At 33.3% G+C, this 16811-nt stretch overlaps 2 protein-coding genes across 3 annotated transcripts in view; both read right to left on the bottom strand.

The window, feature by feature from the left end:
- LOC6638331 (protein king tubby) overlaps positions 1-1834 on the bottom strand; it is a 35025-nt gene extending 33191 nt beyond the window's left edge. The window contains exon 1 of the mRNA XM_002061544.4: positions 1701-1834. Within this exon, the coding sequence (XP_002061580.2) occupies positions 1701-1742 (42 nt within the window). The 5' untranslated portion in view covers positions 1743-1834. The remainder of the gene's footprint in view (positions 1-1700) is intronic.
- Positions 1835-3332: 1498 nt separating this feature from the next.
- On the bottom strand, positions 3333-14597 carry LOC6638329 (TWiK family of potassium channels protein 18). Of its 2 annotated transcripts, XM_023176186.2 has the most exons (4): positions 13940-14597; positions 12066-12163; positions 11824-11995; positions 3333-4620 (listed from the first exon to the last, which is right to left on the bottom strand). In XM_023176186.2, exons 1-4 carry the CDS (start codon positions 14358-14360, stop codon positions 3626-3628), a joined length of 1686 nt encoding a protein of 561 aa, XP_023031954.1. In that variant the 5' UTR covers positions 14361-14597; the 3' UTR covers positions 3333-3625. The 2 variants fall into 2 exon arrangements, with proteins under 2 accessions (XP_023031954.1, XP_002061578.1); XM_002061542.4 differs by lacking the exons at positions 11824-11995; positions 12066-12163; positions 13940-14597 and adding exons at positions 4688-4845; positions 4903-6807.
- Between the last annotated feature and the right edge of the window lie 2214 nt (positions 14598-16811).

A 16811-nucleotide genomic window follows, 5' to 3' on the forward strand; every position in this document is an offset into this window, starting at 1 on the left:
ACACACAAAATTGGGGCATAGGGTAACAAAAAGTCATGCCACAAAAACATTTTCAATCGGTTGCCAAGGCAACTATGTAGAGTTGGTCAGGTGTTGAGGTTTTTAAGGACACAACAAATCCTGAAGAAATCATTTCGTTTGCTGTCTTGATTAAAGTTTTTCCTTTCAAGTTGATAATAGTCTTTCTATTCACCAAGTTGGAAGTACCAATGAATTTAGTAGGTGACAAAAAGAAGAACAACTCTGTGGTTTTTATTTCCCTCTCTCTCTCATTCTCCCTCTCTCGCTCTTTTCGTCTCTCTGTGGGCGGTTGGTCTTCCGTTTCCGTTTGGTTTGTTGGCCATTTGCGGTAATTGCAGTGTGTGATTTGTTTTGTGTTCTCGTTCAAATTGAAGCCAATGAAATCCAAGAGGTCTTTATTGCTTTTCCCCCCCTTCCTCATGCATTCATTCACCCACTTCACGGACTTTGAGTTTTTTCCAATTTAATTAGAAATTTGAAGAAGGAAAAAAGGAAGACAACGGCGATTACGTTTCCTAATTGCAGTTGGAAAGTCCATGAAAGTCCATGGAACTTGTATTGATTGACCACAGCTGCTACTAGCAATGAAAGGATGAATCAGAGTCAAGGATTCACTTTAATATTTTATTTCTAATTCGTTATTTAATACGATATTGTGTTTATAAATTGACAATCCTTTCAGATTTGCTAATTGGACTTGGAATTGTGTAGACTTTTAATTGTCTTTACGATTACTGTAATAAAGAAACCTTGTTTGCCAACAATATATTAACTTGGCCTTTTAAATTGGAGAATTTACAAAAGACTTAATTACTGGCCATAATAGGCAGAGTCCTTTTGGATTTAATTTTTGTTGTTTAAGTTAAAAAATTCAACTATTTCATATCGTTTTAATAAATATTTTATTTAGAACTTTTTTGATCATGCCTCTTCGCCTGGAAGAAATTGGTAAGAAAAATACAACAAAATCCATAAACAGCGGACCTAACCCAAGATTTATTTAAATTTGGGTCAATAAATGGTATTTCCGCATCCACTGTTAAGTTTAATAGTTTTTTAATAAAGAATATAGAAAATATTCATAGTAAAGAACTCAAATTAATAAATAGAATTTAAGACTTAGGGTTAATTCTAAAAATATTTTCGCTATCCGTACAAAGAAAAAAAATTTTAAGTCCGCTGGAAAATATTCATGATATGGCAAAGCTTTTGCACGAACCTTTTGAGTGAAAGGATTTATGGGATTGCCTTTAACATTTCTAGTTCTTATATAGCCATTTTTAAATTTACCAAACATTTGAAATTCGTTAATAATTTACCTAATCAAAGAAAAATACTGTCACATAGTGTAAAGTAATTACTTAGATAGCTGATAAATAATGACCATTTTGGAATAAAGTTCTTTACTTTATCAACAAACTTAATTGCCCACTAAAATCCTCAGTTATTTTAAAAGTATTTAATTGATTATTGCCAATTAAATGTAAAAATATCATCCACATTTGTTTTTGTCGTGTTTCAACCATAACGATTAAATTTCAATTAAAAAATTCTTTTTTTTCAATAACATTGAATTGTTTTCACTTTCATTTTGTGATAGATAACTTTTAACTATTTCATTGCAGTTTTGATTCACATTCCCATTAAAGTATTTTGTTGTTGTTGTTGTTGGGACCTACCTGTTGTTCCATTTTTTGATTACGACTGCTAATTGCGGACATTTTTGCTGCTGTTGTCGGTCTGTCGAATTGTGTCTCTGTCTTCTTGTAATAGATAAAACAAAAGTACTATCTAACAAGAAAAAAAACTAGTAATTTGTAGCTTTTGTTTTGAGATTTTTGTTTTTTGTTTTCACTCAATGAACTAGAAGAACATTGCAGAAATGTATGCAAAAAATAATGCTGGCAGCTGCTGCTGCTGCAATGTTTTGTTTTCTTTATATTCTTATTTCGCTTTTTATTTTGAATGGCACGAACGAGCCACGGAATGCATCTGGCAGGGGAGAGACAGACAGACAGACACACACCTGGTTATGGTTATGGGTCTTGGGATCGTGAACCGATGATCAGAGGGGTGCTAACAGCCGTCGGGGCAAGGCACACAAGAAGACAGAGGGAGCAAGTAAAGAGAGAACTCTCTCACGAGAGAGCCTTTGTTGAGATAAGCATGAGGAAAAGAGGGTGCGATCAATTTGTTATCGGTTTGTTTGTTTCTATTCTCTTTGCCAATTTCACTATATTTCACTTCTAAAGAGGGTCGTTGCTTCCGGTTTTGTTTTTTTACTTTGTAGTTATTTATTGCACAAGAATTTTATTTATTTTCTTTGGTCATTTGTTTGAAGAAAACTTTTTGGCTTATTTATTTGAAATAAATAAATTTTTGGCGCGTCTTTCTTTTTGTAAATGGGCTCTAGGCGACGAATTGTGGCACTCTTAACCCGGTCATGTCCGTAGGCACGCGAGTCAAAACAAGAACTGAACTGAAGGGTAAGACCAACCATTTGCATGAAACATTATGAAAATGAAACGCCGGAAACCCGAACGACCGAATGTCCTCATCGGCGTCGACAGCGGCTGCAGTTTTCGTCCTTTAAGAGCAAAGCGAATGCCCTCTCTTCGCTTTAGGCTCTCTTTGGGTTTTTTTGTTCCTATTCCTCTTGTAGTCCTGACGGATGTGCAGCTGTCCTCGTGGCTTGACTTTAGGATTTATATATATATATTTAGGTTGCCGCGTAACGTCACGCATTTATTTTGGGAAATGAAAATCAGGATAAAGGAATTTTACTTTGTATTTTGTTTTATTAGGATTAATTTCTTGTTTATTAAACTTAAACTTAGTCTAAAAATTAAATAACAAAATCAATACAATTAAAAGGTAAATCAAAATCCCTGATAAACTCTTATGATCAAGCGAATTACACTGCACTACAAAATATTTAGTTTCATCTGTTGGAATTTAAATTTGGTAAAATTATCAATAACTTTTAAAAAATTTTAAAAATTTGATGTAGGTTCATAAAAAGTTTTCAACTTTTTTTCGACATTTGAAATTTGTTTAATTTTTAAACTAAATATTTAGTTTCTTTAGTTAAAAACCATTTTATAATCGAAGGAGTTATCGATAACTTTTCAGAGTGTTTTGAATTTCTATTAGATTTAAAAAATGTTATCAACTTTTTACGTAGTTTTTAAAGACTTCAAATTCGTCTACAAAATTTATAGTTTCTTTAGTTTAAAAACATTTAAAAATCAATAATGTTATCGATAAGATTTTAGAGTTTTATTCATTTGGATTTTTAAAAAATTTTGCCAACTTTTAATTTTTCCAACTTTTAACGTCTCTATAACATCCACAGTTTTTAATTTCTTAATTTTAAATATTTTTTGTCAGCTTTTTACTTAAATGTAAACATTTTCTACATTCACTTTGCATTAGATAAGGGGAAATTAAACTTTTTGATTAACCTTTTTGTTTAGAATTCTTTGCTTAATATTAAGTCGTAAATTCGATAGTTTTGAAAAATGTCTGTTGTCATTTATGAAATTGCCTTAGGCTAAGATACACATAATCTATATAACTCAGGTTTGAAGGACTCTCTCTGCACCTAGAAGAAACGATGTTTCTTCTTTTTCTTAGTGTTTTCTTCTTCTACAGGAGGATCGGGTGTACGTCGGGGTAGTAAGGGTGGAGGACTTGAATCCTGTAGACCACCACCATTCGTATCAGCTGGAGATAATGGACGGGGAGTTCTTAAAATAGATGTTAAAGGTGGTGGAGGTGCTGCGGTCGGTGTGGACTCTTGCCCATCCTCTTCGATGCGTCCCAGACGTGAGCCATGAACTGAAGCCATCTCTGATGGTGTTTTTATTTGAGAACCATTCTCATCACCATATTCACTGGCCATATTCATGCCAATGGTGGCTCCAACTTTGGCACTGGCTCGTTTAAAGTGATCACTCAACTTAATTTGAACCACATTAATGAACATAGAAGTTAGAGCCAGGCCAAAGATCAAATAGATCATGCTAACCATGACATAGAAGGGATTACTCGGCACTAGATCACCAAAGCCAATGGTGGACATTGATATAAACACATAGTAGAAGGCATCCAGATAGGTCCAATCGGGTTCAACTAATGTATAACCCACTGTGCCCAGAAGGATGTATGAGATGAGCAGGAGTGAAGCCACCGAAACTGGCAAATTGAATTCATCATCGACTTCAAATGTCTCTGGATAGGGGGAAGTTGGTGTCTCTGGATGGGAAGTACCCAAGGATTTATTGGCATCATGCTGGGATTCCACATCTGTGATGTCTTCTTCAGTTTTGCCAAAGAACATGCTTGGTCTTCTTATAGCCATGTCATAGACCGTATTGAATCCTGTCATAGCATCTCGTATTTGTTGTTGTTTTCTTATCCTACGACAGGATCTTGTATAATAAACACGTCTTACATAGGCCCATAGGAACTTTACGCTGCGTGTAAAAAGTTTACCCAAATCGGCCAAAACAATTAAAAACATCGGAATACCAATGATGGCATAGATAACAGTTAAGGATCTGCCGAGATCTGTCTTGGGTGTTATGTGACCGTAACCTGGAAGTAAAAGAAAAGAAAAAAGTCAAGAATTAGTCCAAATCTCTAGGCAAAGATCTAACTCTACCTATGGTGGTGATTACAGTCCAACAGTAGATAAAACAATTAACAAAATTCCATGACTTTTGTCCAGGAAATCTTCTCAAACCCAACTCGGCCAATGTATTGAGTTCGTCCTCAAATTTACGCAATTTCTGACGCGCCAATGATTTCCAGTCATCCTCTCTAACAAAGATGAATGAAAAATTATACACGATGGGGAGAGTATATAACAAAAACTACCTCATATTATGACTAACATCCCAGAGATTATCAATGAAATCACGTTTCACTTTGCGCACTTCACATTTATAGATATTCTCGGACATGCCCTCGGTATAGCGAAACATTAGACCACCGAAACCCAAAATTAAGGCCAAACAAATGCAATGACCAATGCATTTATTACGTTGATTACGCATCTCCTCCATTCTTTTTGGATAATCCAATTTCAAGCGACGCCATTCATGACGTGCCTCCAAACGCAATTGATAGAAAAATATTCTCGATAGCAATTTTTTTGGTTCAGTCTCGAGCACTTCGTTGAGTGTGGGCGAAGGAGCCCTAACCACCTTTGGCTTGGTCTTGAAAAGCTGTCGTAAACGGTGGAAAAAGGATGCTTTTGGAGCAACTTCAGTGATTGATGTGGGGGAATCCTCTTCTTTGGTTTCTTCAGAAAGTTTTTCGGTTGGGATTTGATTTTCAGTGGAGGTCGCTGTCGTTTCAAGTTCCTTTTTCGCCTCGACTACAGGTCTTTCCAAGCTGCTAGCTCTTTTGGGTTTTACGGGTCGCTCTAGACTAGAACTACGTTTCGTTTCCACGGATTTGTTGGACTTTTCCATCTCGGCGAGACGTAGACTATTACTACGCCGAAGACCTTCCATGTTGAGATTCTGAGCTGCTAGAGCTGCCTCTGCCTTGGCTGCTCTTTCGGCTGCCTCCATATACTTGAGCATTAGTTCCTGCCTCTGTTGGGCCTCGTTGAAACGTGGTTGTGGCGTGGATTCTTTTGTTTCGCCAATCTCTACGTATTCCTGCTTACGACTAATTGGTTGTTGAGGTTGCTGCTGCTGGGCACGTTGTTCTGGCGTCTTGGAGCGTCGTTGTGGACGAACCGGGGATAAGGAATTATTACGACTCACTGAACTACGTTCGGGTGTTTTGGTAGTAACTTGTGGTGGCGGTGCTGGTGCTGCTGCTGCTGTTGGTGGTGGTGGAGGAGCACCACGTATGGGAGCTGCTACATAACGTCTTGTATGATATTCCTCATTGGTATCCGCATCGGAAGAGCTAAATTGTGTCGAGGATTCATCATAGCCGCCACTATTACGATTCCGTTGACGGACTTTGGGTGCCTCATGACGATGCAGACGCAAACTGTGCACCAGACGACGACGTTCCTCATCATCCTGAGGCAATTGTATGCGATCACTTAATTTGCGATAGTTTTGTAGCAAACGTTTGCGTTCCTCATGATCCAATTGCTGGCGATGACGCATCTTATGATCCCGTTTCTCTCGCTCAAACAAACGTTTCTCATTCTCGAAACGTCGTCGTTCGTCCTCGAAACGTTGTAGATTCTGTTCCAGACGATTCAAAGGATCCCTAAGGTTCTGAGTCTGATTCGTTGGGCCATAACTACTGCCTGTGGTCAATTCACTTTCACTCGACTCATCTTTATGACGTGGTGACGATAAACTGCGATGTTTAATCAAATGATGGGCGTCCGGACTGCTTAGTTTCTCAGCCTCACGTGGCTGGGATTGACTACGAGCTGATGAGGTGGCAAAAGTTTTGTCACGTTTCCTCAGGATTTTACTTTCATGAGCGGTCAAAGTGCCCGGTGGACGTATCTGCATGCGTATCATCTGAGGTGAGGGATCTGGATCGGGTCGTATACTATGATCCACTTCATCCACATTGCTCACTGGGGTTTGTTCACGTTGATGACGTCGTCGTCTATGTCTTTGGCTTTGATGTGCCTGCTGCTGCTCCATTCTGTCCAGTCTTTGTATATATCACTCTTTTTTTTGGTCTATATCTAGTCTGCTCTAATTTGATTTTGCTTTAATTTTTCTTTTCTTTTTCGGCTACTCGTGGCATCTATTTATAACAAGGCATTCATATTTTTTCGCTCTCTACTTTCAACACAAATTGAAAGAAATGTAATTATATCACTTTTCGAGTGCAATTTTTCTTTTTATAGTAAGTATTTTGGTTTCTGTTTTCAATATTTAAGGAATTTCTTTTGCCAATCGAGTTAAGCGTCTGGGCAAATTGTTTTCAATATTTCTGTAATTTGAGGTCTCTACATATATGCATATAGATATATATACGATATGTATATATCTATAGATATATGTCCAGAACACGAATAGAATTTTGTCTGCTTATTCACTGCTCGTCGTCTGGTTGCAAACTGAGCATTAATTTGTTCCCAAACATGAGAGACTAAAAATCAAAAACGAATTTTTGTTGTCTATAATTTTCTGAAAACAGCTGTTTTTGGCTTTGTGCGAGAGACAAAATAAAATATAGAATTTTTGTTTAGAAGTCAAAGAAAAATTGACGTTAAATTTGACCATGTTGAATTTTTACAGACGTCACTGTAGAACAAAAGCTTTAAGCTATGACCAAGGTAAAACTTTAAGCATGTGCAAGCTTTTTTTTAAATTTAAAGACGTTAAACTAGATGGTTATGCTAAAGGGAAACTTAGTTTTAGTTATTAATCCACATCTTTTATACTGGATTGAGTAAATTAACTTTTTGAGTCAGGTTTTTATTTATTATTAAATCTATCTATCTAATGTGTATAGTTCCATATTCTATTCCTATTGAATCAACAGACATGAAGTTAATAAGACCCCAAACAACTCAGTAGGTTAAAATCTCTATAATTCAATACACGGGTTCCTCAGATAGGTTTTAAGACAATTTGATAACCACGGTTTTGAATCTTATGTATTCGAAGAATTTTTTGACTTTAACTATTTATTGAACATCCAGTTTTGACTTACTTTTCTAGCTCTTGAATGTTTTATGTAGTTTATATAATTCTCGAGATATTATTTGCTTAAAGTCCACTACAATATTCTTAAAACATTGCCAAATCACCAAGCAAATAATTCTTAAAATTTCAAAAATTCTCTAATACAAACTGTAGATATATTTAATTAGATAAATTATATCGATTGATGGCTAAAATTCTTATTCCTAATTTAAAAACTTACGAATCTTTCAAACTTATTGATATATATCTTCTCTGATTGCTGATCGATTGATTGCTGAAATTCTTATCCTGAATCTAAAAACTTATGAATTTTTCAATATTTTCTAATTGCGTTACATTTATATTGATAAGTCCTATCAAAATCTAAAATCTAAAACACGTAAATTACTAGAAATTTTTTGTTCTCTATTGCTCATCTAACACTAAAAGCTTTGAATTTTGTTGAATTGTGATTTGTATTAAAACCAACCACAAAATTTTCTTGATTTTTGCACTTTCTAAGCGTTTGACAAGTGTGAAGTTAGCATTCCAAGAAAATTAAAATTAAAAAGCGCCTTAAAAACGTTTTTGTCTACGTTGTTTTCTGTTGCATGTCAAAATTTCATTAAATAGCAGTTTTCTTTTGAGTTTAAGATTTTGTTAACTTTAGAAACTCAAAATTTAGATATTGTGCATGTTTTTTGTTGCTTCTCCATCAGCAAGTGGCATTTTATAAAAAAATCTTTAAAATGAATAGAAATTTTCCTGATATTTTGTCGAAATTCAAAGAATTGTTGTTTACATTGCACGAAAAATGGTTGACTTAAGTTTCCTTCCGTTCGATTTTAATTTTGTTTTTCTTTTCGTTTTAAATAAAGTTTAAACTCAATTTGTTGTTGTTGTCTTAAATAAAAATTGTATTTCAATTATTTGCATCATTGGAAATTATTTCGTGTTAAAATTGAATTTTAATGACGTCATGGATCATGATTTTCGCCACTTGAATTTTTCAAATAAATTAAATTTGCTGTTAATTTCAGCAGATACATTTCACGCACAACATCCTTCTCCTCCTCCACCCCCACCCCACAAACTTTTTAATCCCCCGCCCCCAACATTATCCTCATCCCGCCCTCACCCCATTTCATATGATGACGATATTGTATTTGTTTTTATGGAATTTCGCCGTGATTCCCAACTTTGTTTATATTTATCGACAAAAATTCATTCAACATTTTTAGAAACAAAAAAAAGAAATGCTTGCTATTTGGATTTTCCATTCTGGGCATGCACAATAATTGGAATTAACCGTAAATTGATATTATTATGGCCATAATCCTTTCATTTCCAATTTCTCCAACGTGTGCCTCGGGGCGTATGAGCAATAATTCAGATTTTACACTCTATCTTTTTTACGACTCGACTCGAAATGAAAATGAAAACGAATATTTTACTGCCTGCCGTTTAATTGATTTCAATGGTCTGAGAATTTTTGGAACAAATATTGTGCCAAGTTTTTATGAAAGTACCAAAATCCGAGTACTCGGATGCGATGCGGCTGCGAGTACACTTGGTATCTATTTTTAAAACATTTTCCATTTTCGAAAAAAAAAAACTAAAAATATATAAGTGTTCTAAATTTTGACGACTTGATTGCACTCACTCAGAGTACGCACCACATCGACACGTATTATCACACATCAACACTCACTCAATGTCGTGTGCTCTTGCCGTAAACAAAAATTTACAATTCTGTTTACATGATTTGTGATCAAATGGTCTATCATAGTATATCAGTTTATATATGTATGTATGAATGTTTGTATTTTCATTTTACTTTCATATTTCCGTTGTCATTTTCAGGTTGACCAAGAACAAAATTTGTTTGCAAACTGTGTTAATTGCTTTTGCAAGTACCGTATTTTTTGTAGTATTCTTGGAAACATGTCAAATGTGGACCATAACGAAATTTCATACATTGCGAATCATGTATACTCTTTTTGCTATTTGTTTTTTATAAGAAATTATCCTTGATTTTATGGCAGAAAGAATTTACGTTTAACCTGACTTAATGACTATTAAACGGCTTAACTAATCACTGGAAAAATTGGTTTATCAAGAGATTTAAAAGTCTCTACATGAATCAAGACTCAGCACAAAAATCTTATAACTCAATTTAATTCAAATTTTGAATAGTCAACTCATGAATAACAATTACAGCCACCCTTTGCATCTTATAAAAGATGTGTAAGTTCCCATTTATCCCACTTATTTGGCAGCTTATTTAGAAGCCCTTACGATTGGTGTATCGACCTTTATCGCTTTGGGTACTTTTCTTTTAGTATTTATAGCCGAGAGAATTCCTGAAATAAAATCTTTTTTTCAATTATCTCCAATGGAACTTTGTACCTTGCAGAATTGCTTAACCCTGGGGAAAAACATCACCTACGTTGAGGTTTGAATTTGAAAACAACTAAACTATACTTTTCATTATTTTTCTCTAAGACAATTTTAAAATCTTTGAAAATAGGAGACAAAAAATTGAATGATCTTGAAATAAAGTTTAGATATCAACTATAATCATTTATATGTAACTCTTTTTCTCAAACTTGAACTTCCGGCTTATAAACTGAGTTTTTTTTACCACAAAATTACTTCACATATAGCAAATTAAGTAAGTTTGTTAGAGTAAGAATCGAGTGTTTACCACTTATAATATAAAAACCAATTTAAAGTCTGTCAACTACTTAAACCCGACCAAATTGATTAGATAAATTTTAAGTTTTGGTCAAGCTACACAGTGATTCAATGACTTTTGCATATAACGACTCCTTAACTACCTCTATAATCACTGTTTCCATAGTAGTCCTCCATTTAATATTCCTCTATTAACAATTCACAAAATATTTTTCGATTCGTTATCCGTCTTCTGACAGTAGGTACTTAATGTCCCATTTATTTACCATACTTGTTTCTGACGTTTTCTAGGACTCAAAATCGTACGTTTTTGATTCAGCTGATTTCGGGCTTTAAAATTTCTTCCTTATTTTATTTCTATTCTTCCTCTCAAATCTATTCTAACTAGTTTACATTGGCAAAAGCAAATTTATTTAATTAGTTTGACATTCATATAACTAAAATTAGGATTATCATTAAAATTCGTAAAGGAAATAAGAATGAAATATATAGTTAGATAATTTCTCGATTAAGTTTCTTTCATGATACTAACAAAATGTCTTGATAGATCAACTAACCACGAATCGTATGTTTATATCGATGGTAATATATTTATACAAAGCTGATGTTTTCTTCTTCTTACACACATTTTCTAAAGTGTTAAAGGACAATGAATATCTCCTTCCTTTAAGTCAAAGATTCACTCAATTTAATTAAAAGCGAGCTACAGGGTATTAAAGTCAAAAATAGATTTATGCAATTGTGCATTGATATTGAAAAGCTAAAAAATATCGAAAGGTAAAAGCATCAGATATGACGAAAATTCTATTTATATCAAGATATATATATGTATCTATGTATATATCAGTCAGTTTAACAGTCATTAGGCAACAAACCACAAACAAATAAAGAAATCGTCTACATAAATCTCAAACAGTGAGTATCCATAAAATGATTTGTAAAAGAATTTATACGATTTTATCTGTCTGGTTTCGGTTCGAAAATTCTTCTTCTATTATTTGCGTGGCATATTTATGTGTCACAAATTAAAACAAAAACAACAAAATAAAAATTATATTAATAAGACAATTTTCATTAAGAGCGTGTTGAATGGGTTTGCGGAATTTCGTAGAATTTCCATTGGTCTTATTCTCTTTTTGTTTCGCTAAGGTGTATGCACTGGCTTAATATTTGTTTTGTGAAATTCTTAATTAAGTAAGATGACAATTTTCCAAAGAATTTATGTTAAAAAATGGGCCTCTTTCCCGTCACCACAAAAAAAAACATTTTTTTATTCTCATAAAGTGTCAAGCAAATAGAAAAAGAAATGCGGACAGAGACAAAACTATTTCCAACTTTTTGTGTCACAAAAACAGAAATATATCTATGATATAAATATATATTAATAAATAGTCACAGTGTGTGTGTGTGTGAATGTGCGGGTGTGTGTGGGTGTATTTGCACTAGAATGAACCCCATCAAATGGAATGGTACTTACCTATCGTCGTGTAGATGGTACAACTATAGACCATGGCATTCCAAAATGACCAGGGATTCTTTTTCAAGATATCTTCGTCCTCTGTTAGACCTGAACGTAAAAGTGATTCCACCACCGATTGATGGCTATTCATGATACGCAAAACTTTGCTATCAAAATCGGTTCGAGATAACTAAAAGATAACAAATCGATAAAGAAATCTACATATATAGAGAAGAAGTTAACTACATTTGTTCACTTACCGTATCCAGAAGTGGATCTTTTGTCATATCACGCATTTCATTAAAAAATTGCTTCTGTTTGCCTTGCAAATCAATTACTTCTAATTTTCCTGTACGACCTGTACAAATTTATTAAGATTATAGAAATTATTAAATTGTCAATTGTTTTATACTTTTTTTTATTTATAAGCTAACAAGGTTTTAAAGTGCTTGAACGCTTGAGAAGCTTTTTAATTTAAAACTATTTTATCACGGTTTGATCTTGTAGAGGATTTATTAAAACTATGTATCTGTCCTATATGACCTGTCATATTTAAGATTTAATGGTCTTTTTGTTGGAGATCATGTGGATCGTTTTGCTGTTCAAATTTTTTATAGAGTCTTTCCTCATGTATGAAATGAAAAATATGCTAATCCCTAACGCAAATATCTTTTTCATACTACAAATGGCCCATTCTTATTTGGATTTTTTTAGCCATTTTTGGATTGGACTAAACCCAATTCTGAAATATAGACTTATAATCTATTTGATTAATTGTCTTGTGCAAAATTCATGAAAAACTTATGAAATATTTAAGTTTTTAATCTCAAAAGAGGCATTTGTGGGTGATAGTGGGTGATATGGTTACCAACATTCACCTCTACCCACAAGGCCGACGAATCGAAGATATAGTTCTGAATATTTTACACCGTCTCAAATCAAAAGTTGATATATAACATCCCAATTTCACTAAAATCGATGATTCGCATACTTGAACTTCCTATTGTAAGTACATACATATGTGAATAGGGCTTGATAGTTGTAGCCACAATTGCTTTAGCTGAGCTAAAATATTAAAAAAGAAATTTCTCTTATAGACACAGTTTTCCAAACTTAATTGTTTTGGCGGATCTAGCACATTATTTTGGTGGGGGAAATTGGCTATTGGGAGAAAAATCCGGCATTATACAGAGAAAATCGTTCTTCGATATCAAAATTTGACCAGTTTCATTTCTAAAATCTCGGCTTTAGGAGACAAAATGTTCCTTTTTCTTTCCTCTAAACATGATCCGCAAAAAAGGGATCGTGTATACCATAATTGATGATCTATGATGATGTATATGACTGAATTTTTATCACATATTAATTGCCATATACTTTGTATATGTAAAAAGACTTTCCCTAATCCCAAAAATATTTAAGAATTCCCCATTCGATTGGGGTATTAAATAAAAATTTATTTTATTTCGGCCTTGACCGACCTTATGCAATTATCACAGTATGTGGTAAAATTGGCAATGGTGCCAAAAATAAATTTCCAGTGTTTTCGTTTAGGCCGTAAATCATAAGGATTTGCTGCCACTTGGAGGAAAAGGAAACACATATCGCCGAGCATTTTCATAATAAACAGCTTAACTCTTGTGATTCTGAATTGATCTGCTGTGATTCTAGCGAAAAGTGATGATGATGCCTTTGCTGATGTTGATGATGATGATAATGACGATAATGATGATGGCCTCTTTCCTTGTCGAACATGTTAATCATCAGCATGTCATATGTCTAAATTGTTTATACTAGATAGTCTCTCCCTCTGTGAATCATTCGAATTCAATTTGTTTCATTCACCTGTTTAACAGACTTTTCGACTGAGAGAAAAAAGGCATCAAATTGACTTGAATTCACAAAAGATCTGTTCTTGTTATTTTATCTCTTTAATTTTTGTTTCTGTTTGGTTAAATTTTTGTTATTTCTGTTGTTTTATGGTTTTCCAAACAAATTTAACAAAGATCAACAAATGTTATACTGTTTTTTAATGGCATTTTATTTTATGATTTCTTCAACTTCCGCAAGAGGTCAATCCAACCACCCACCACCCACCCATTCATTCATTCATTCACTCAGTCACTTTACTCACCTTCAATTGTCTGAAAGATTAGAGCACCACCCACACTATAAAGGCCCAGGACAAAGAGAAGGAACATATGAGTGAACCATCTTTTAGACCATGTACTAAATTTATTATACAATCCATAGGTGAACTTCTCGCCAAAACTCATGCCCGATTTGGTGAGATCTAGAAAGCCTTCATAACCCTTTGTCATGAAATTACCAGAACCAAAAGGATTGGCCACTGGCGGCCAATAAGGACCCTGATTCTGTTGCTGTGAGCTTGTGTAATTGGTTTGCGCCGTATACGGTGGCTGGGCACTTGGAGGCATAGAGGAATTGCCTCCACCCATGGTGGGGGTTATATTGTGTATATTTATCCTTGGCGGACGATTCGCTCTCCTCGATGGAGGCGGTGTACTGGGCGTGGGTGTTTGATTCAACGACATGGCTAAGCTTTGTCTGCTTTGTACGTTTCAGCGAAATATATTTCTGTTTAATATAGATTTTTTTGTTTTTTTGTCTTTTAAGCACTCATGTTAAGAGATTAGTTTTCACACACACTTGAACCATTTAGTTCTTAAATATTTATTTTTTGCGTATTTCTATATCTGTATTATTATTTTTAAAACTCATAAGTATTTTCGCCAACCGCCGGCACCGCCATAGACAAGTTAGTTTATCGTATTTATATATATATTTATTTTGTTATTTTTTGAGATTTTTTTTTTGCTTCCGTCCGTCGCGTTCTTGATTTGAATGCGAACTGAAGCGCAGGCATTTGGCCAACCTCCTCAGCAGCATTGTCGCTCTGTCTCCACATAGACGAATCTCCGGGAAACACACTCTGAGAAACAAGAAAGCGAAACGAACGCCAGCCAGCCAATGACGACATCAACTCATGAGCTCACATCGTCAGCTATATAGTAGTAGTATCTGTTATATACGCTGTATAAACACGATATGCCATTTTGTGTGAAAGGAAATGTCGACTTAATACAAATGATGTTGACGATGATCATGATGATGATGACCGAACTTCATTTAGTTGCTAGCCAATTATTAAATAATTATAAAATGAGGTAGTCCCTACAATATTTTGTTTTTTTTAGGTATTAACACGCATTTTGGATATGATTTTTTTTAGTTTTTTTTTTTAATATTTATACAAATGTTTTTCTCATATTCTCTCTCCCACCAACAGTCACAAAACATTTGCTGTTCTGCGTCTTGACATTAATGAATTTCAGAATTATCTCAACCATAATTTATCATTTTATTCTCGTGAAAAAAAACGAAAACCCAAAACAAGTTTCTCATCTATAGATAATTTCGAATGGTTCATAGACCCGAACCCTTCTTATTTGGCTTTCGCAGAAATTTTAGTTGGCTCATTCAGTTGGACCAATCAACAATTTTTCAAGAGAATTTTAAGATGTTACATAGAAACATAATCAAGGCAAGAAAGCCACTTGCGGTGTGTGTTAAAATTTTATCAGGTTTTGAGGGTTTGTTTCTGTTATTGGAACAGAAAAGATAAATAACTATAAAGTCTATTTTATATTTAATCAAATTCTTCATACTCAAAACGAACTTTTTTTTATAGTTTTGACTTCATTCCATTTACTTTGCGGTTTTGTTTATATTTGGTTTCACTTTTATTTAGTTAAAATGACACATTTTAAAATTTGTCAAACAATAATGTGAGAGATTCTTTCACCTTAGATAATTAAGACAAGGTCTTAGAGGTCATATAAGCGTCTAGAGGGGTTAGTAGATCACGATCATTTGTTGGTGAGAGGTTAGTAGATCACAAACGATCATGATCATTCATCCTCTTGATGATCCAAAGTGCTGACTAATTCTATTTCTAGACAAACTTGGACATTTTGTTAAAATTTGTGTTTGACATTTCTGCGTCAGTTTTTGAGAGGCGCCATATACTAAAAAGTAAATGCTAAATAAAGAAAATCTTATCAGAAATTTTTGAAAATGTCAAAACAAAATGAACTTTTTCATTCCCATTTTTCAATTCTATTTTTATCATCTTGTCAAGTGGTTATATTAATTTTTGTCTAACAAAGAATTTAGCAACTGAAATAAAAATAAAAATTTTAAATTACAAAAATTAAAAATTAATTTTCTAAAAATTTCACAATTTAAATTTTTAAAAATAAGCTTTTGTAGACTCTAGTTTCTATCTTTATCTGACTGTTAATTTCAAAATGGATTTTTGAGTAAAGTATTGAAATTTTGTATAAAATTTTAAAATATTTTCCAATTAAATTTGTAAAAATAATTAAATTTTTGAAAACAATAAAACTAAATTTAAAAAAAAGAAAATTCTGCAACTTTTATAGCTACATTTTTAAAATAAAAAATTATTATCTAAAATTTTCATTAATCATTTTAAAGCTTTATTAAAGAGTATAGTATTATAAAAAAGTTTTTTTTGAAACAATAAATTCTTTAGGGCATTTTCAAGTCGTCGTGGTCAAAATGAAGTTGATTACTAGTTTTTCTTGCTTATTTTTTTGTCAATTTGTTTTATTTAGATTTATATACTTATAATTTGTTTGTTATATTTCTGAATTATATGAAAAATGGCTACATTTATGAGAAACAGCTGGTCCGAGTAATTGTTAGAGCTTAGTGAATGCGTCTATATGGGCAAATATATATACTCTATATATAGTTAACCAAGAAGTGGAACCGAATGATGTTTTTTGGAATTGCTCTTACCTTAGACTAAGACTATAACTGATCATTCAAATATACTATATCTATAGGACTTACATGTATCCACGAAAAAAGTATCTAATTTCATATTTTTATATATTTTTTTATTGATTAGTTAGATTTTGTTGCAGTTTTTTTTTGTTTCTGTTTTTTGTTGTATT

This window comes from Drosophila willistoni (assembly GCF_018902025.1).
Source record: "Drosophila willistoni isolate 14030-0811.24 chromosome 2L unlocalized genomic scaffold, UCI_dwil_1.1 Seg139, whole genome shotgun sequence".
NCBI classification, from domain to species: Eukaryota; Metazoa; Arthropoda; class Insecta; order Diptera; family Drosophilidae; genus Drosophila; species Drosophila willistoni.